The 22,962-nt window shown below is 37.4% G+C and overlaps 1 protein-coding gene across 3 annotated transcripts in view; it reads right to left on the reverse strand.

The window, feature by feature from the left end:
• Positions 1-22,176, reverse strand: part of LOC100743782 (KN motif and ankyrin repeat domain-containing protein 2) — a 44,336-nt gene extending 22,160 nt beyond the window's left edge. Inside the window, exons 1-4 of one of the 3 annotated variants that reach the window (XM_033319595.1) lie at positions 22,076-22,176; positions 4,836-4,943; positions 2,026-2,225; positions 1,128-1,356 (exon numbers count right to left, since the gene is read on the reverse strand). In XM_033319595.1, the coding sequence (XP_033175486.1) occupies positions 1,128-1,356; positions 2,026-2,225; positions 4,836-4,881 (475 nt within the window). In that variant the 5' untranslated portion in view covers positions 4,882-4,943; positions 22,076-22,176. Of the gene's footprint in view, positions 1-1,127; positions 1,357-2,025; positions 2,226-4,835; positions 4,944-10,100; positions 10,247-10,915; positions 11,166-22,075 lie in introns of those variants that run through there. The other 2 variants (XM_012382785.3, XM_003487631.4) reach the window with 2 other exon arrangements.
• Positions 22,177-22,962: the final 786 nt, after the last annotated feature.

Raw genomic sequence — 22,962 nt, forward strand, 5'->3', positions numbered from 1 at the left:
CTCGTCTCTCTGTTCGAGCCCCCACGTTACAAGCGTATGCATTTCGCGGCGAGAAACCACCTCGAGGCGATTACGACGGAAAGCAACTCATTAGCGAGACCTGTGCATTTATTTAACCGGTGTACGAAGCATTTCAGCGAAATAGTGACTCTAAAGCGAAGGAAGCATTTCTCTTTGCACGGCATCATTGTGTATCAGGTCATTGGGCCATGGAGAATCCAAAGATGGCCGAAAGGATTCAGCGCGAGGAAATCAAATGTGCGTGAAATTATCGGATCTATTCCCTTCTTTCTCTATTTTTTTCTTGCCCCTTCGTTTCTTCACCGTTGCGATTGATATTGGCTGCGATCGGTTGCATCGTACGGTTCCTCCTTTTTGTATCGTTCGACAGAAAGACGCCTCTGTTACGACATGGAAAATAATTCCAAAGAAAGTCTACGTAATCAGGCTGCAGTTCACGAGACGCCAATTGCGAGCGAATGCAAGGAAGAAAAATTAAACGAACAATTCTTGTCTTGTGATTTTTTTACGAGATATCTACGTGACCGTGTGATATCGAAATAGAACCGCGGAATCTCGATTATATCGGCACATTAATTAACCCATTAAGAACCAACGTTGCGTTAGCGCTACGTTTTATCTGTGATCTTTTTCGACCAACTTATATTATCGATTTCTATGTTTTTAACATCGCGGCTGCGAAAGAGAATTCCAAGGATCGGCTCGATATTTTTCTCTATGCAAATTCTACAATTTTAGGAAACGTACGGAATTGGAAGTATTTGTCACATCGATGACACATTTTTTCAACGCATTTCTATTTCAAAGTTTCTACTTGATATTAACGTTCATAGAGCGATTCGATATAAGCGATTTTCGTTCGTACGACAATAAAATTAGATGATTATCGGTATGGCAAATATCATGATCGTTTCAGGCAATCAAGTTCTATCGTATGTTACACGTAATCCGTATTCGATAACATACAATTTGAGGAATTTCCAAGCAAAGTTACGATTCAAACTATATTTTATTACAAATACAGGCTGCTTTTATCGAAACCGCAATTACGACTCGATAAATGGGACGAAACGATCGAATAGAAACGAAAGATAAATATGTCTGACCGTTTTCTGTGCGATCCTCTTTATCGAAAGCCTTGGTGGATTTGGACGAACGTTTCAAGGTCGCCTCGAAATCGCCCACCACGTCGCTGAGGTCGAGAGCCGTTGATACTTGCGTGCACTCTTGCTTATCGTGGGTCGACCTCGGCAGAGTCGTCACGCCATTCGTTGTAGCAGATTCCTGTGGTATTTTCGGTAATTCCGCCTCTATTCCGACGAGGGCTGGACTCACCTAAGATTAAAAATATCAAACAATTTACGAAACCATCTTCCTTCTGTTTATTATGCTTGTCTTTCATTTTTTTTCCTCGAGGTGAACATCGTTGGACCTTCGTTCGATCTAACCCATCGAGGATCAAGCAGTGAAGTAACGCGTGGAAGTTACGTAAATGCAACATTTAAAGTAGGGAAATAAATCGTTGTCGAGTTACACAAAATCTACATAGTACAGTCGATACGTTATATTATTACGCGAATCAAAGATATGGAAAGAATTCCTATAATTAAAAAGATACGCCTTATCGTAAAGATATAAAATACCTCGATCTCTTTAAATTTCATAAAACTGTACCGAGGAAATAATAACGAAAAGCTACTGCGCGAATTCTTCACATTCCTTTCCATTCATTGTAAGTGTAATGGGAATTTACATATTCAGAGATATTACGTTAACAAAATCCTGGTTTTTAAATGGATCGATATAAGGTGATTCGCGTGATATTACATTGAGATATAAATTGAAGAAAAGGAAGATTAAAAAGGATTCTATTATCACGGAACGAAAGTTCATTTGATTTAGGTAACGTTAAACCGTTCAACGATTGACGTTCGAAATGGAGCGTCCTAGATTCACAATTTGGATCTAGCAGCAGTTTAATTATGGAATGAAGCGATCAATTACCAGACCCAGGAGAACCTCCATCGACTGACATTGCCTTCGACGTTCTCTTTTCTTTCGTCTTTCGATGCTAGACCTGTCGCCGGCACTTCCTGCTGCAACCGCCTCGCAATATCGCACGAAGTCCAGGTCGATGTGGTAGCCGTAAGGGCAGCAAAGACACTTCGAGCCTGTCGAACCGGAAACGTAGGCCTGCGTCCCCACTGAAGTATACCGGGAACAAGTATAAAAAATATCATTATCTATTCGATAAAAGTTTTTATCTAACACTTAAATCAAACGACACATAAAACATTTATGTTAACCACTTAGCGCACATGCTACACGTGTTGGTGACATATACAGGTATAAATCACATTTACTTCAGATAGTTACTTTAGCTATCGATCTTTATGAATTTAATACGATATATCGTATGTGTACGTGAATACGTATTGCGTATGTTGATGCAAATTCATATTTTTATGAACGTAATTAACCGAAAGAAATGGAAGCATTTCCAGGTAGAAATCTGATTCACTCGTCAAATATTCTGGAATATATCATACACGGTACATTTTATATATTTCTGCGTGTTTCGTGTATTTTATGTATTTTTTGTATATTAAAATATTTCATTACTCGTATTACCAAATAGAAAATGTATTTTCGCTTGTACGTTACTTTTGTATAAGAATTTGATCGACTCCATAAAATGGAGAAAAAGATTGTGCGTTAGAAGATTAAAATGGGATTCATATAAAATCCGTGGAGTAATTATTTCAATTCCCCGAATCAAGCAGAGCATGGACAATGGTAACAGTTTTTTCATCGATGATTCTGATTAAACCCATAACCAAAGTCCCAATTACATACTGTATCACGTACACATTTTTTATCGAAGCATCTTTCGTAGAGGATTCACCAACCGAATCCTCGAATGCACCGAATATTAATGTGTTATAATAGTAATTTAGAGCAACATCAATCTTCTTCAAGATACTCGAAAAGAAAATGACCTTATCCTGCTTCGAATAGATCGAAGAGAAAATCGAAGGAAAAATATCTTTCGAAGTTAGGTTCGGTGGTATTTCATTTCAAGAAGCGGACAATGGTAACAGTTCTTTCATCGATGACTCTGATTAAACCCATAACCAAAGTCCCAATTACACACTGTATCACGTACACATTTGTATCACAGCAACATCAATCTTCTTCAAGATACTCGAAAAGAAAATGACCCTATCCTGCTTCGAATAGATCGAACAGAAAATCGAAGGAAAATTATCTTTCGAAGTTAGGCTCGGTGGTATCTTACTTGAAGAAGCGGATACGGAGAAAGTTCTACCCTCCTAATGATATTCGAAAAGAAAATGATCTCGTCTTTGTTTGATGGGTTCGATAGAAAGGATCTATCTTTGGAAATTAGATTCGATTGTGTTTTATCTCGAGAGGCTGATTGTTCGAGGGTAATGACCGATGCGAAGCGTAAACCGAAATATGTTGTAACCATTGGCGATCATCCAAAGCCACGGTAATAATAATCTGGCAAAGTTCGTTAGCCGCGACAACGTGGGGATCCCATTTACGTGTCATATTGGTCCGTTCATGCTATCGCAACGTATACGTGGCAATGACTCAATGACGTTCTACCGCTGTATTTAAAGATCGTAGAAAAGATAACCGCGACAAACATATTTTTCTTGATTTTCTGATTTTAGTGCACGTCTTTTGGTCATTTAAGGGAAGAATTATAATACGAAGTAGCGGAAGAAAGGAACAGACTTAAGGTCAATTAAAAATAGATAAGAAATGCACGATCTAACGATAGTATTCGTTTAAATCGATTAATTAATTTGTCAATTAACTTTAAATGTACAAGACATATTTATTCTCAAAAACAAACGAAAAGATAGTTCTAGCGTGGAGTTGATTGACACGATATCAAAAATTATTCTTTCGCACCAGACGAGAAATTGTGATTTATCATATTTTTCATTTGCGATCTTCGTACATTGTCGTCTTTTACTTGTTTATTTTATTTATGTACGCGATACTTTTTTGGGTAATTAAAGGATCAAGCTGATCATGAACTGCAGTAAACTGTATAAAGGAAATGGTGGCGGAGATTCGCATGAAATTTCAATTTAGAGTTCAGGGAGAATCCGGCTGCTTCATTAGTCGGATCGTTTGTAGTTTGTTGAGAAAGTTTCCTCGGTTAGAGGCGCGCTACCACGTTTCCAAAGTTTTATTGTGTTTATTTATAACGATGCGATGCAACGAAAACAACGAGTTGTTTTATCCGATAAGACGAGAAACTTTATAATGTTTTCTTTGTGCTATTTTTCTACAACTCAAATATTTTCAGCTAGACACAAAATTTGGATTATCAGCAGAGTATATCGTTATCACTAACGTTATTATCTGTTAATATCACTTACGTAATGTTACTTACACGTTTTCGTTGAAAATGCAGATCAAAGATGTAAATCGAATATTATATAATAAATTAATAACAAATTGTATAATCTTTCGCAATCGAAATAAAGGGTTTTTCGATATTCAATTTAAATCGTACGAATTACATTCGACATGGCTAATGCATATCATTATCGATAGTCCGCGGATTTGTATTCATTTATTCATGGGAAACACATAGATGCAAAAATAATTACATATAATCCATATAATTCGAAAAGATATATAAAATATTCAAAGTACACTACCGCTTACGATATTTAATCGTGTTTATAAAAGTATAAATTTATATAGATATCCGTAACCTAATTATCGATAAAATTATTGCAATGTCGTTGTATGTTAATGCGACTTACCGTTTCCGTTGAAAACGCGGGCCGAGGTTACAACGGTCAAAGCCATTTTTCTACACAATCAGTGTTACTGTGTTTCACCACCAATCACAGGAAAACATCCTCACCACCCTGAAAATAGATAAAAAGACCTTCGTTAGTCTCTCTTTTTCGTATTATAAATTTGCTATATATTATAAATTTCTATCGTGTAGTAACACGTATGACGACAACGCGCGTAACAAACGGAAGGAAATTAATTCGGAAAATATGTTGTAATTTAAAGAGAGGAATATTTCGGAGAAATACGTTTATTACATTTATCCGACTAGATTTATTAGAGAGCGGTGCTAGTATTATTCTACGAACAAAAGATTCTCAGAAACGCGTAATTTCATTAGGCGTTCGTTGTACATTCTCTGTTATCTATCGTCAGAATCGCGTTAAACGTGGAAATTCAACCCTGAAGATCTGCGACTTGTCTTTCGCCGATTCTACACCAGCGAAATCTTCGTTTTTAATAAAATGCGCTATGGAATTCCATGCAGCGTGCGCGGCAAATAAATTAGTTTCGTGGAATTTCAGACTGTCGGTTATAATCGACGATACAAAGAAAAATCGCGAATGAGATGAATCGCGATAAGGTTCGATACGGATGAGCGACAGCGATACGGTTGCCGTGTTTCAACGATCTGATTATGCGATCGAACTAACGCAAGCAAACTTGTACCTTCGATATATGTTTCTGAATTTGTTATTATGGAAAATGTCAGAGTTATGATTGGAAATATAAAGTTTAAAGCTAAAGAGTCTCAGAGGAATTTGTTTCTAAAATTTTCAGTTTTTCGCCACTTCAACGCGACAAAATTTAATTACGAGTATGCAAAATCGAACAATTCTGCTTACAGAAGTTACTGTTATAAATCGTTTCATTGCGTTCTGATTTTAACTTTTGTATAAGAAAATATTCTGTTTGCTGCTGTTTTTCATTTTTGTCGATAAATTGATCTATCATTTTTGGGAATGGACAGAATAAATGGGAAAGAAAAGATTTTCAACACGATTTCCAACGTGATATATAAAAATTAGAAGTTTTTGGTTCATATCAGAAGGATATAAAATATGCAATTGGAAAGATAAAGATTAGTGCAGTGTGTTACAACGTTGTTGTGATTTCGCAGTGGAGGCACTGTGCGATATGATAGCTTCATTTCTAACAATGAAATTCCATGTTAATATACACTGTGTTAATTGGAGTACGAATTTGCCAAACTGCAGAGTCACCGCTGTAAAATTCCAACGATATCGCATCGTTCGTCTGCGCTGGGGATGTAGAAACATAAATCTGTCGAAACGCATAGCAGGATGCAATTTAACAACAATGAAACCGTGGAAGGTCGTAACCGAATAACCGCGATAAAAGCGTCCTGGAACCAAATTAAATTTGTGATACGTCAATCGAAAGAGCTTCCCAGAAAAATCATTTCGACAAACGTTTATCACCCTATTCCTATTATTAGAACAGTTATTGACCTAAACATGTGATGTACAGTTTATGCTTGATTTATTTGTCGTATCCAATGAAAGATTATTTAAAAAAATCTGAGATACTGTAAACATGGTATTACATATTTGGGAATTTTGTCCAATTTTTTTGACTGAAAAGCCTAATTTAAAAAAATTAGAAAACTCTTAAAATGCCAATTTTTTTTCTTATCAAAATTATTAAATAACTACATTTATATCTCTACGGTAGAAATTGTTGCGAATCCCCAACTAGGTGACGATCAGTCAGCAACCGATCAGTTGATATCGCGAACCGTGAACGCTATTAACGCTCAAGGTAAAGGTAGATTAAAGATGTCGAGTTATATACAGGGTGGTTGGTAACCGGTGGTACAAGCGGAAAGAGGGTGATTCTACGCGAAAAAAGAAGTCGAAAATATAGAATAAAAATTTAAAAATTTAAAAATTTAAAAATTTAAAAATTTAAAAATTTAAAAATTTAAAAATTTAAAAATTTAAAAATTTTTAAAATTAAAAAAGCAACGTCAATCGAGACAACGATCTACAGTGAGATCCGTTACAACGAGACGCGATAAAGTGCACGCGTACCGAACGACAATTCAAAGTCGATTTTCTCGAAAACAAAGCCTCGAACGAAAAATTTGTATTCTATATTTTCGACTTCTTTTTTCGCGTAGGATCGCCCCCTTTCCGCTTGTACCACCAGTTACCAACCACCCTGTATAACATAACGCGAATAATAAAATAACACGAGGAGTATGACGCTCTGATGAAGACTGTTTTAAGACTGCTTGAAGAAGCTTCGCCTGGTCCTGATATACTAACTCTCCGTCCCGTGGTTTTCCTTCTTACCATGGTTTTTACGGGATGGGAATCTATTTCTTCCAACCTTGTAATTGTGTATCTTGGTGGGCGCATATCCTCCGATGTTGCTGATTGATACCAGATGTTTACTTTAGAGCGGACCCATCGAGTACTTAGAGCGTTAATTAGCCTCTTAATTAGGTCTGCACCGTAAAGTTTACAACTTGGGAGGTAGGAAAATCAGATTTTCTCAAAAAAGGTAGATGTGCTGTTCGAGTGATAAACGGAAAACCATTGGAAATCCCGAACAGAAGCTAATCGTCATGTTTATTAAGCGATGATTTTATCAGATTTTTCGTAACGGCGCGACATATTGTATTATTAAAACTATGACTCCGTTGAATTGATCAGCGTTGTTGATACGAAATCGCAGCAATTGAATTGGTAATCCAAACCGGATATTAGAATCAATGCAGGCGACTGGAACGTCGCTGTGATCTCGTAACGGCGACGCTGTACATTTTGACAAGTTTATATTTTTCATGAACCGATCTACGAAATTGTATTGCTCGTCGACATCGAGTCTTACATTGTCAACAATGGTATTACAAATTTATGTGCGCTGGATTATTAAGAGTATAATATCGCCGAATCGTACAACGTCATCGCTATAAAACTGCAACGCAAAGTGGAGAGAAAAACGCGTTATCGGTCTGCATCGGGTCTCCATATTGTCCATAGCGATATCACAAATTCGTGTGTATCGAATTATTAAAAATACAACCCAGACGAATTGCACAATGCCATCGTTACAAGGCTGCGACAAAATCGCAAGGTAATAGCGATATTACGCGCTTTGATACGCGTCGAATCGTTAGAAACATAATCCTATGAAATCTCTATCACCGATACGAAATCACAACGACGTCCAATTGCTCGTCTGTGCCAGTCTTAAAGGGATAGAAACGTTAACACGAAGGCTCGTAACGCCATAGCAATGCGAGAGCTTTAAGCGCGATATCTACGATGTCCCGTACCGCGGGGCTAATTCCGTATGCCGGATTTCTGGTCTGACGGCAACACGTCCTCCTGGCTTCTCCTCGACTTCGCCAACTTTAATTGTTCCACGCTCAGCTTCGTCCAGTTTCGCGCGGATATTTTTACTATCGTTTCCGGTGAAGATTCTTAGCGGATGATTTGCCTGGCTTTCGCGTCTCCAAGAATTCACCCGATGACTACATAATACAGGCTGATTTTCGCTACGAATATATTTAGATGTACCGCGGATAAATACGTCTCGTGCTGTAGCAGCAGATAGAGAAACCGTGTTTTCGTTAGATGCAAACTAAACGGGTCGTGTCGATACGCGACTACCGCGGTAATCTTCTTCATTATATCAGGTGGAAATTCGTGTTACGGAGTAATTCGTCGTATCTTTGTCTAGATATGTCTCGAAGATAGGAGTGATTTCCCTATTACAGTCGGAATAATCAATTTCACCTAAGAGGGTAATTCGGAAATTAGTTTGGAAATTATGTTGGAAAGTGATTTCGCATAGCCAGAGGGCTGCCACGAAATTCTCTAGGCCCTTTTTAATCCTTGGCCTGGAAACTTCGCCCCGTACTACGTGATACATTTACCAAGGAATCATTCCCCGAAGTAATTAGGATTCACGTCGCGATCTGCTTGAGATCGTAGGGCCGGACGGAATAAGGGACCTTACGGCGAACACGTAACAACGCATTTCCTCCTTTCCTCGAGCGACGAAGTCACGACAGTTCGTTGATCTTTAATGAGCCGCCTAACGTCCTCTTCGCTTCAAACTAATCGGTATTAATCGAATAATCGTGAGTTAAAGGAGTAAATGTTCGAATATCGCGGAAAGAAAACACGACGAGTATGTCTTTATCGGTTTTCTGGTTTTGGCGTTACTCTATGATTAAACTTGTATTTTCATACGGCACCGTTGAAAATCGAAACGATCTGTTGGGTTGGAAGATGCAGCTTTTTTAAAAATATCTGATATATTGACGAAATTTGGCAAGCCAGAGATACGTACAATTATCAAGGCAAAGAATATTTTAATTTCTTCGATGTTTTGTACATTCGAGCATTAAGACAATTTCTTTTTTATTTTGTAGAAAATAAAAGAATAGAATTTCGGAAAAATTTGACGAACGCCGTGTAGAATTTTAAAACCGTTTGGCTGTAAAAAACAGGCAATGCGGCTTATCGTATTCTTCCCAAGTCCTCGTTTACATTTATCATATATCTTCCGACCCTTCCGATCAATTTTTTCGAACGAGGTAAGGGGACAAGCGAGTTTTCTCGTAGGAAAAGTCTGTCGACTTTCTTAGATGAGACCGGTATTCCTCTCACGAATGAGGGTTACTTCTTCGAATCGATGTCCACGCGAAATGGAAACTTGCGGCTCATTACGTATGGAGGTTGATGCAACGAGACGTTACCTTGGAATCTTCGAACGGATACGTTCATCTTTACCAAGATAAGAATATTAAATTTAAGACTCTGCCGATACGTACTAGCGAAATTTCGCTTTTTCTCGTCGACGAAAAATGAATTCGCGAGATTCGAATGAATCAAAACGAGCGGTATATCTCGCAATTTTTATTGTCCAGTGTTTTCCGTTAAAAAATTGACAAATTAATCTGAATGTAAAAAGATACGTATTGCACGATACGATTAGCAAACGATAAACAATAATTTGTCGAGTTACGAAGTAATAAAACGTCTACGATTATGAGATGGACCGACGGTATGTTAATACATTTTTTTTTAAGTGTTCATTCGTTCGTTTAAATATTCATATGCTGTCATTCGTTTCTGTGACGTTATTATAAAGCGACACGACGGCAATCGTTATCTAAGAAGGTACACCATGTAAAACGTTGTTTATAAGCGGTAGCTGATAAATGGAAATAGTCTGTAAATATTTACCATGGTGTTAGGACGGCTCGTGTTGAATTTCGGCGGCGTGGATAGAAAGCCAAACTCTTTCACTCGAATCCTTTGAAAGTAGTAAGCATTGAAATTCAAGCAACGACAACGACGTGCGTGTGCAACGTCGATTCATCGACGACTGATTGCTTTTGCTCTGACTAGCTGACGCTTTACCGCGTTTATCTTTATAGCGTTGATAATTTCGTCAATAAAGATCCGTACACGGTATATGATCGTACGCAGTTGTTGTTGTGATCGATATGTCGTATTTATTAGTCATCGTCGATGATCGAACGGAATTGTGTAGAAACGTGATGTACGTAAGTACGCAAAGGTCTACACAATTATAAAATCGATAATTCTATAGATTCGTATTAGCAACTCGAGAAAAGATTTATTATATAGGATTTATTGCACGAAAGTATTTTTTTAAATAAAATATCTTCATTAAATTAAAATATTTAGCTTTTTTAATGGATTATTATTTCATTAATCACGTGTGTGATTAATTTAAAATTTGAAAATGCACGGAGATCACCAAAGAATTAAAAGAGAAGAAAAAAAAAGAGCATGACGTCGGATTACGAATTCTCTGCTTTAAAACGTATGAAAACTTATAATTGGGAATATCGATTTTCTTTCATTATTTTCAATAGAAAATTATTATTTATTTCTCGTTATATTCTTCTTTCCTTTACCTTGGAATCATCTACTCGATTAATTAATGGTAAAAGAAAGAATAAGCAACTTCTATTCATTCTATTAATCGCAAGCATGTAAATACGACATTGACCCACATAACATTAACTTACCGCTCGTTAGTGCTAAACCATCAAAGCTAACACATATTTCAATATTCTGTACACTCGGTTTAAAGACGTTACAAGACACGACGTTTAATCCTCGTTATCGAACATCTCTGGACTATCTTCTGGTAAATATTCCAAGGCCAACAAACAGTGTACTCGCATCTTCAGCGTCACACGAAACTTCGTAATGATTTAACTTTCGACTGTACACCACAAACTACAAGAAGACACAAGGTATACGACTCTGTTCATCGAAACGATCGAATCAACGACGATATTACGAACTGACAAGCAACTCACGTACAGTGGCTAAGAAAAGTATTCGAACGGTTATAGAAACCTTCCATGAATATATTATGCGTATTATGTAAACCATTTTGAACTAGCAATGCAATAAGATACTATCATCGTGATTACATCGATAAATTTTGAAACCGATCCGAAGATATAAATATAGAGGACATTTTGTGCAAATATACATTTCACACAGATCACAAAAATATTTACACGATCAATTTATCCATTAGACGAATAAGCTTCGACATTCAGTGGGCATATTTATCATTAATCGCGCGTGCAATACTACTATTTACACTGCATAATAATTTTTCACTAACAATAAATATATTTGCAACGAACATCTCGTAGTTTTTGTATGCATTTTCAAATTGCTTTCAAATTCACTGGTTGAAAAACGCTGCTAATGAAATTTCACAATGTCTTGTGCGATAATGTAACATGTACTATACTATAAATATAAATGTGTCGTGTGATAAGTGTTCAAACACTTTTATGGATCACTGTAAACGTAACTAGAGCCATAGAGGAAGATTTCGTCGAACGAAAGGCAAAGTAGTTGATTACACGCGAACCGTGGCCTAATTTCGGAAATTTAGTCGAAACCAGCATCGAGCAATGCGCGATGGTTGAAATTTCACGTTGGATTTAGATTCGACACCGATGGAAGGTTGCGAACGTGAAATAGCTATAACACGACACTGCCTACCGCCGAATGGATCGATACGCAGTTTAGTTGATAAACTGACCAACTGATAGCACAGTTAGCTTACGAAGCCTGTTTGAGAGGATCTATCAAACGTTCGCTGCTTCTGTCATATGACATTCCTCGTTGCCCTAAATTGATAATTTGTGAGGTTTGAAGGTTTGGACGCGAGCGGACTGGTTTCCGATGCTTTGGCTACGAGTCATTCGATGCTTAATCCATTACTTCCTTCTGTACTCGAGTTCTGCGATTTGATTGAATTATTTAAAAGTTCATACGAAGATAAGAAGAATCGAGGTCGTTATTTTAGCGATTTTAAAGTTGGCTAAAAGATCTTCAAAGATCCTCGAGATCCTCAACACCTTCAAAGTAGGCAGTTTTCGACAATTTTTATAACTTTTCTCTTCACAACAGAAGTTTTATCTCTTCAATTGTCAAGTTCGAGAATTCTGTTCTTTAAAAAAAATTTTGTTTGCTTTCATTGACTTTTTATCTTATTCGTAAGATGAAATAAACGAATCTTGATTTTTCTTTGCTTTCATCGTAAAGCATAATTGTACAATTATGGCATGTCGTATAATCTGTACGTATATACATTTCGTTTATGGACATTTGTTAGAACCGCGCGATGAAGATGTCTTCGTCTTTATCATCAAACAAGTCCTCCGCGTTTTTATTTTAACAAGGGTCTTACGGCTGTAAAGAACGAATGGATCAACAAGATTTTTCCCCAAGATGTTTACTACGTTTGTAATACTAAACTTAATAAAATTCCACTTTTATTAAATATTAAACTTCATGTTGGAGTTTAAAGGCCGTACTTCCGCTAATTAACAAACATACATAAATGTTATTGCTTCCCCATGTTGCTCCAGTAGACAAGTAATTTATCGCAAACTAAAGAACTTCTCTTTTGCCAACCAATTAATTACGCCAAGCTTTCATAAAAACTCGATACAGCCAGCGTAAAAAAGTTCTACCTTTCAGTTGCCTTGAAATATCCCCAGTATATACGAGCATCGAAACCGGTATCTCAAAAAGAACAAAAAATAAAAAAGAAGGAAACAAAACCATCCGTGTTTCCATAGTGCTCCTATTGCGATTCGTTGAAATATACGTTCGTTTTGTAATCAAAGTCTGTCTCTAGCATTCGAAAAAAGTATCAATATCCATATTCACTCGTATATTGTATAGATTTTCCGAATACCTATACAACCTGCCAAAGTGAAATACTTTAATTGTAAAATTAAATAACTGGACACGAAATACGATCCAACGATATCAAATCCAATTAATCGACGATGCAATTGATACAATTATGTGTACAAATATAATATTTCTATACATTATGTCGCATATAAAAATACAAATTTGTCTGGTGCAAAAAATTAGGATGATGGTAACTTGACTCAAATATCCCCAATTACCTACGACCCTATGCCAATTAGAAGCTAAAATCTCGATTAGGTCATCCCATAAGTTCGTACCGACTTTTGCGTATACATTTCATGTGTCGATTTCTAAACATACGGCGATAAGGGACCAATGCACTTGAGCTTAGCCGATCGAGAACAGGCTAGAGCAGATTTTCGTGGGTATAAGATCGTAATATAGCGAACACAGTGACTTCTAACAGTAAAAAATCACGAGCGAAATGCGTATCCATTTTCGACATCTCGTGTTGTATGAATTTCGAAAAGGAAGCTCTGTAACAATTGCCACGAAAAACATATGTGCTGTTTACGGAGAAAATGCGCTTTCATCTCGCACCTGTAGGAAGTGGTTGCGACGTTTTAGAGCTGGGAATTTCTTTTTAGAAGACGAGGAACGCTCCGAACGTTCTCCTCAGACAGACGAAGATAAAATTCGGGATCTTGTTGAAAAATCACGAAGTTTGACAGTTCAAGAGATTGCAAATGTTCTGAAAATACCTAAGACAACGATTCATAGGTGTTTAAAAAAAATAACATATATAACCGCTCGAAAAATGGCACGAACTTATGGCATGACCTAATAATTACGAAGCTATACAACAATATGTATGCAACACATTTCGACTACAAGTTAACATAAATGTAAAAATATTATCAGAGCGCATGGAGGTAAATCGTTTAGAGTATCTCGCTCGCGTCCTCGCCAGATTAACCTTGCGCGGCCACTTTCATCCCCCAGCCCTCGTTATCGTTGGAAAATTACCTCGTTAGCAGAGTGTCGAGCACGACGCACAGTTGACGTTTTAGAGCTGGGAATTTCTACACAGTGTCTTCTAACAGTAAAAAATCACGAGCGAAATGCGTATCCATTTTCGACATCTCGTGTTGTATGAATTTCGAAAAGGAAGCTCTGTAACAATTGCCACGAAAAACATATGTGCTGTTTACGGAGAAAATGCGCTTTCATCTCGCACCTGTAGGAAGTGGTTGCGACGTTTTAGAGCTGGGAATTTCTTTTTAGAAGACGAGGAACGCTCCGAACGTTCTCCTCAGACAGACGAAGATAAAATTCGGGATCTTGTTGAAAAATCACGAAGTTTGACAGTTCAAGAGATTGCAAATGTTCTGAAAATACCTAAGACAACGATTCATAGGTGTTTAAAAAAAATAACATATATAACCGCTCGAAAAATGGCACGAACTTATGGCATGACCTAATAATTACGAAGCTATACAACAATATGTATGCAACACATTTCGACTACAAGTTAACATAAATGTAAAAATATTATCAGAGCGCATGGAGGTAAATCGTTTAGAGTATCTCGCTCGCGTCCTCGCCAGATTAACCTTGCGCGGCCACTTTCATCCCCCAGCCCTCGTTATCGTTGGAAAATTACCTCGTTAGCAGAGTGTCGAGCACGACGCACAGTTCCATTGAATGAAATTGTATTCGAACCAGCGTTCTTCCATACAGAGTCCAGCATTACGTGCTATCATTAACGTTCCGTTGTTTGTACAACGATAAACAAAAAGGAAACCGAGGAAAATTGGTTTTATCGTGTCGACACTGGGGAAAGAGTTGTTTGCCAGCGCGTCCAACAGTTCTTCTCGCATCAGATAAGAGATTCTGTTGCTATATCGCGAACAACCTTCGGCATTGCAGCTCGTCCTCTTTGTCTGTCCTGCGAGATACTCGCATGCTAGGCTGTACAATGGCCTGTAAACAATAGCGAAGAAATCACACGACAAACGTTTGCGTGATTATGAAGTTTCTTTTGAAAAGAGAGGCGTCGGTGCGTTTCTTTCGAGCAGCCATTGTCCAGGCAATTTGTTCGCTATTTTATTTACGACTTCGTGACTTCGACGCGGGTAAACCGTCGTTCCGAACGCGTGGGTGGCGGTCGTTCTTCGAATGCAAGGCGAGAGAGAGGAATGACCGCTGTTCGAATAATTCAATTTGGAACAATTGCCGAGGAAGCGAAGGAGAAACTCAGGAAACTTGATATCGTGAATTTTTGTTTCTCCACTGGTTGTAAAATCTGCGATTCGCCTAGTTCTCGTAAATTACTATGTTTCGTTACTACGTTACGTTTGTGTTGCAAAGTAATTTCGTTTTATGATTTTCCATAGAACCATTTACATTGCGTAAAGAGCGTCTTAAAAAGATATCCATTTTTTTTTTTAAATTACCTAATATGAAATCTAAATTACCTGATAGAAACGTTTAGCTCGTTCGAACTTCCGAATAAAAATGAAACTTTGAGAAACATCGCAAAAAGAATCGAACAGTTTTTCCATGGTTACGGTACTTCAAGCTTAGAAAGCAGATAATTTGAGGAGAAATTAGTTCAGTATGTACAGAATGTTTTATAACGCGTGGAATCCATTTCAGGAGTGGATAGGGCATACGATAAAAACGAAAGTAATTCTGTACTCCTATTCGACATTCCTTCAAAGTTATAGCCATTTTTGTGTTTCAATAATCCACGACAGTTTACGAAAGAATGCTCTGTATGTCGACCGAAATTCGTCGCTACGACTGCGTACAAACCGAGGATGGTCATTTCGAGCACCATCTATGAAGATAACCTGTTGCGGATTATTTTACGTTATGAAATATCCTGCATATACAGGGTGCCGCTGAATAACGTACAGCTAATACTCCAAGAGGGCGCGAGGCGATTCCTTATGAAAAAATAAGAACAAAATATGAAATAAAATTTGTTCGTTGGAGGCTTAGTTTACGAAAAAATCGAGTTATTTATCAAGTATACTTGAACATGGCTAATTCCGAACTGGACAGGACTAAATAATCGACAGGAGGTCGTTCTACGAGTGAAAATAAATCGAACATGCAGAGTGTAATTTTTGCCTCGAGACAATTTGTTTCGGAAAAAAATAAATTTGAAAATTTACCATACGCGTGTATTAGGTCGATTCTCGACTAATCACGATCGAATTTTATCTTCTTAAAAACGAAGCCCCGAACGGAAAAATTGTATTCTACATGTTCGACTTATCTATTAACTCGGTCCAATAGTTCAATTTCTATCACTTTGCGCAAATGTTTTCGAATCGTTACAATGTACATAGATGCAACGCGAAACAAGCGATAAACTCATTTTCTTTTTCTTTTTTTTTCCGCTTAGAGATCATCTCCATATCACCGGCGCATATTCCATCGAAATTCCTATCGTTCCTGCGAGGTATATCTTCCGATTTTCTCTTTTCCTACGTCGCAGCGCTAAACAGCGCAACACATATAGCTCAAGGCGTTGTATCGGTCGGTTAAAAATCGCATCGGTAATTACAAAGCGTGTATAATTAAAATGTAATGCGCGGGTGCGTCAAAGTATCGTGCAGGAGTCTGTGGAAGGAATTAACGGAACACGAGAGCAATTAATTTCCTGTTTTCCTGCCGTTTAATTCCACCTCGCTTCGGCTTGCCGCTTTTTCTCTCCATCTTTTTTTCCCTTCTCTTCAAAGGGTAACATTAACCCCGCGTTGTGCGGTCAGATAGTAACGAGCACACGCCAGCCACGAGGCTCGCGAGTGTATAAATAGGAGAAGAGAGCCGTGCAACCGGCGAGAGAAACGCGCGAGATAAAAAGTCATACGTGCCACGGTCAAAGCAGCCGCCACGGATGACGAGGAGGACGCATCCTGATGGAGATTAAACACCGGGTCCCCACCGGCGACGATCTTCAACGTCTTCGAGGAAGCACTTAAACTTCCGTGGACCAGTGTAAATCATACGCTTAACCGCGTCGTTGATCTCCTGTGTTTCCTTTCGAGGCTCTTGTTTTGGTAAAAGTATACACACGAGTCTATCCGTCTGTCAAGAGAAACTTGTATCTAAACTGTGGATGTTTATGAAAAAAGTTGCAACCACAGTGGATATTTGCTTCATCTACTACAAGTTACGGCTACTTTGTATATTTATGTTATGTTTTATATATTTTTGTATTCTCAAATTTCACGTAAGTGCTTATGAGAAGCGGAGGAGCTCTTCGTCAAATTCGACTTTCGAAATAACAAATGACAATAACACGTTCTAATAGTCGGAAGCTAAATAAATTCCATAACACGCTGGGATTGGTATAATAAAAAAGTGATTTACGGTGGTGTGCAAAAGTACAGAGCTGGTAGATTTGTCACTTTATATTTTGAAGGCGATATTAAAACATTCTAACTGGTACTGTGTATAACTAGATACAGTAGTGTTTATTTATTTTTCTGTCCTTTACTTGTTTATATAAAAATGATATAATATAGTGAATATTTTGTCAATAAAGTTGAAATGGAAGAAAAGTCAAAGAGGTTACGGTATACTTTATCTTCGGAGACAAATATGGATAAGGATCGTTTCTATCACGAACCCTTCGATTGTTTCTCATTTTTGCTTCCTTTGCTTTTTTCTTTCTTTTGCCTTTTATCGAACAGTGTACGATTTAAAAATATCTAGAATTCCCGGAATGACGTTGTCTCGCGTACACACCCCTTGTTTGTTAAGCAAACAGAAGAACGACACCGTAGAATCTTTAACAGTCGACAAAATGGAGAAGGAAGATCGTAAAGGAGAGACGGTTCAAAGTTCGCCATGAGATCTTGCGAATCGTAAATTTTATTTACACGCTCCGTAAGCGCCACTTCATTCAGACGGTCGCCTGGTCGCCTGGTCGCCTGGTCGCCTGGCTGCCTCTGGTCGCCTCTTTAAATAACCAACCCGCGAAAATCGGTGCAAAGGCAAGCCCACGAAGGTCAAGATTTAAAGTAACTGCTGCAATAAGGAGGCAGCTCCAATTTTTAGTAATTTGACCGAATCAACAGAAACCGACTCGGAGTTAATTAAGATCGAATCACCTTCTGGAACGTATTATAAATTCATAGTCAATTAATATTCGTAGTAATAAACGTTTTTCGAATATCTCCTCTTAAATGCACTCCTTTGAATATGAAAGCTATTCATTTCTTTTCCAATAAACGTAATTCAAATATCGCAGTTGGCACCCGACAATTTTCAACTCGACTTTTTCCTGTCTTCTTTATTCCTTTATATCTTTTATCCTCATTTTATCCTTTCATATACTTCATCGGCTTTAATTTTCTCATATAGCCCTTCTTTTCTATCATTTTTATCTCTATTTTCGAATTAGCAATACAAATTTTTGCGCTTTCGTACAATATAAGAAATCTGTGATATTTCTTCTCCATCGACAAATACAATTTTTCCTGTCTTCTTCATTCCTTTATATCCTTTATCCTCATTTTATCTTTTTATATACTTTATCAGCTTTAATTTTCTCATATAGCCCTTCTTTTCTATCACTTTTATCTCTATTTTCGAGTTAGCAATACAAATTTTTGCGCTTTCGTACAATATAAGAAATCTGTGATATTTCTTCTCCATCGACAAATACAATTTTTCCTGTCTTCTTCATTCCTTTATATCTTTTATCCTCATTTTATCCTTTCATATACTTCATCGGCTTTAATTTTCTCATATAGACCTTCTTTTCTATCACTTTTATCTCTATTTTCGAGTTAGTAATACAAATTTTTGCGCTTTCGTATAATATAAGAAATCTGTGATATTTCTTCTCCATCGACAAATACAATTTTTCCTGTCTTCTTCATTCCTTTATATCTTTTATCCTCATTTTATCTTTTTATATACTTTATCAGCTTTAATTTTCTCATATAGCCCTTCTTTTCTATCATTTTTATCTCTATTTTCGAGTTAGTAATACAAATTTTTGCGCTTTCGCACAATATAAGAAATCTATGATATTTTTTCTCCATCGACAAATACAATTCGAACATCGCAACTGCCTCCTTATCGCTGCAAACTTTTTGTCTCTTCTTTCGCTTCTGTAATACCGGCTTTCTTTGCATGCTGTTTGACAGGACGCGATTTATGTGTTTGAAGGAGTCTCGAATATGTCTATATAGTAAATACGAGAAGTGTCTACGTTGGCATGTACTCTAGGCCCGTTCAGATTTTTCTCAATGAACGTACGACGAAAATATCATGAGCAACCGGATGACGAGACCATCACGTATTTTTGTCATTTTCTTAGGCCGGTTCTGTGTCTTCGTTCTTTCGGTGCTTGTATAAAAACAGGAAATACTTTTTGCCTGTTGACAGCAAACACGAACGAATAAGCCGAGGAGGAATGAACTCTGTACTTATTAGACTGACGAAGTGCAGTTATTTTTCTACGCGATGTTATGGTTAGTTAATCGTTTCTGGGCAAGAATGTTCTCCTTGTTAAATTTTCTAATTACCTGCTATTTATGGCTACGAATGGTGTTACAGTAGCGTACAATGCAAACGGAGAACAATTTGTTCGAATAAAAGGACAATAGGTGTCTTCGAGAAGAATTGTTCTACCAGAAACGTTATCCGTTAAGCTATTAAGATCGAGGCAGTGATGTGCAGAAATTATGTAAACGTATATTCTTGGAGAACGTATGCAAATAAAGTAATCTACATAGCGAAAGTACCAAACTTCGCCAGCTTTTTAAAGCATAAGAAAATCTATTTGGATAATGAATATTTTATGCAAGCTTGGCAATATAAATCAAATTTCCATAATTTGACAAAAGCTAGCTTGTATCGTGGAAGATGAAATAATAGGAATAAAGAAAGATATTGTACAAATCCTTGGAATTCTCTACCGCGACCACGATATTTAAAAAGTAGAATTCAGTTAGGTAAATTGATCGAAAGAATTGCAAATGAAATTAACGGGATGTGAAAACATCAGATTATGATAATAATAAAGATTTTATCGTATTTTATCGAGTTTAAGAATTTCCTTTAATTATATTTGAACTGTTTCTCACAGCAAACGAGTTAAGTTAATTCATTGCCTCTGTAAATGTTATCTCTCGCGTGGGATGACCTGGTCTGTCTATCGAGAGTTGCACATTTATTTTCATCGATTGTATTCTCTTATAAAGTATAAAATAGCACATGTAAAATATCAAGCTTCAGCAGCTGGATGGAACGTACGTGGATCCTGCGAAATTTACCCTTTCATCGGTCTGACAACGTTTAATTAAAATACACACACACGAGCAATCCATTCATCACTCTGACACAATGAAATGCACACGGATTCGAGGATTTCTCGATACACGACACGCTGATAATCGCGATTTAGTTGAGCATGAAATTGATCTCTCTATTTCTTGCATAGCTCGGTAATAGGATATTGATAGAAATTATATCCGCCTCGCGAATCGCATCGATGGAGATGAAATTAAGCTGCCATTGATCGCGATCTAAAAGATCATCGCGATAAATGGTTGTTCCATGGATCGTTTGACAACATCCTTCGATCCCTGCGAGCGATAAGATCGCAGATATTTATGCAAATTTGTATTTTCGTGGAAAAAGATAAAGAAACGATATCTAAGAGATTTGTTTCATTCACTAAATATTAGAACGAGTATCTTGCGACTATACTTTGGATACTTCGCATAGTTACGCAACTTTATACTTTCCATGCATACGTAAATATTTGCGGCCTCACTTTGGATAGAAAATGACTGTTTTCCGAATGGAAAAATCATAAAATTACGTCTCCGGCAGTTACGTACGGAATATTTTAACGTTTCATAGAAATTAGAATAAACAGATGCTTAAAAAATTTGTTAATGTATATTACATCGCACAGCTATGTACATAGTTTCGCTTTTGCATTTCACGAAACTGCACTTTCTTCCCCTTCAAATATCTCTATCTAACTTTCCCCTTTATTCCAGCTATCTGCCTTTTTCTACACCTCTTCGACACTTTTCCTCGACGATTATGCATCGATTAGGAATTTTTCTCGAACGCGCATCGATTCTGACGTAACGTGCATTTATTCGTGTGTGTACGTTTATTTATGATCATGATATATTTTGTCTTCAATGGAAATTATATTGAGGTTACTTGTATTCCTGTTTAATTATCATAAATCTGGTTTTGCTATTTGCCGTGAAATAATAGCAGTAAATCCGGTAAATAAACCAGCGTGTAAATTTAACCAAGCTGTCAAGCGCGCACGGATTTATTTTCGCGTTGGAAGAAATTAGATTGACTTCTCAGCCTATCGACCGCGTTTAATTATAGGTAACACAGCCGGTCATATTTTTAACCGAAAACATTCCCGTCATCAGACTGCTATCGAGTAAGCGCCGCAATGTCAATCCTGTTTCTAGCGCAGCAATTTGTCCTCGTTTCTATCTTACTTTTATCATGCAAATGTAAGATAAAAGACACGACTATTCCGAGAACGAATATTTTCTTGTTCCCTTCGCGCGTTAGATACCTGGCATTCTTTCGCATAACCAAACCGATATTATTAATGAAATTGTACACGTTAGTAGTTACGAGTTACGAACGTTAATAAAATCTTACATACACACGACATATTATACATTACGACAGTAACGAGTTCGATGATTGAACAAACGAAGTTTTACGAATAGCTTTTGCAAATTACACGTGAGAATCCGATATTATGAAATTCTACGAACAGCGGAATTTTGCATACCGCCAGTTACAAGTTAGCAACAAATTCTCTTGCGTAACAAGTATGATAATGAAACGAACGACGTTGTAATAGGAGAGGAGATAGTATACAAAAAATGTAGGATGAGTCAAAGGTTCTAAGTGACCAAACGTTTAAAAATATAATAATACCGCAATTGCGTATTTACGACAGATACCTTTGTTAAAAATCTGTCGGTATTTACCAGATTACGAGCATCCAACACACGTTCCACGCAATAACTTGGAAACGATACAAAGTTCAAAATTACCACCACTCGCTCTCCGACGATTTACCAACGTCTGCTTAATGATCGAAGATCGAAGTTTTAACGAGGAAATATTATACGAAGGTTAGAAGAGCGTTTCGTATCGAATTATGCATTACGCGCTATGGAAGAAGGCGACGCGTATAGGTGCAACTTGTGAAAAATGACTAGATGCAATTATCGAAGTGCCGTGCCGCGGATCGATGAGCAAAACAACGTCGCGAGTACAATTGCGTCGGCATCAAATATCGTTTCCTAGCTACCATTTACTATCCAACGAAGAAATCGAATAGCACGAGCCGGAGAACCGCGAGAGCTCCTCGGGCTTGACTTTGTTTTGCATAGATATCGTCGGGCAAATGAACGACTTCCGGCCGGTTGGACTTGGAATACGGGATCCTCGATCGCGCCTACGACTCGTGATCTTTGTTCATCTCGATAAGAAACGCTGTTAACACGTCGACCGCTGTTGAATTTTGCCTTCGGAGTCACGATAGATGGAAATATTCTAGACCGTAAGATCGCAAAATTGCAAGAGATTAATCGAACTAACGAATCGATTATACGGTAATATTATCTGCGTCATTCGCGTTGTTGAACATTTTCTAGCCGTTGAAATTTATCTTGTTTTAACGGATTAAAGAAATTCGGTGAAAGCGATATCAATGGATGTCTGTGTGTTTGAAACGAAAGAGTATCCTCTCTACGTTACAAATCTGAATTGATAATTCGAAGGTAGCAGCTGACGTGTAATTTAAAATTGTTAATGAGATACGATTTCAATTGTTGCTGTAACA

The sequence above is a fragment of the Bombus impatiens genome, unplaced genomic scaffold, assembly GCF_000188095.3.
Source record: "Bombus impatiens unplaced genomic scaffold, BIMP_2.2 scf_0181, whole genome shotgun sequence".
NCBI classification, from domain to species: domain Eukaryota; kingdom Metazoa; phylum Arthropoda; class Insecta; order Hymenoptera; family Apidae; genus Bombus; species Bombus impatiens.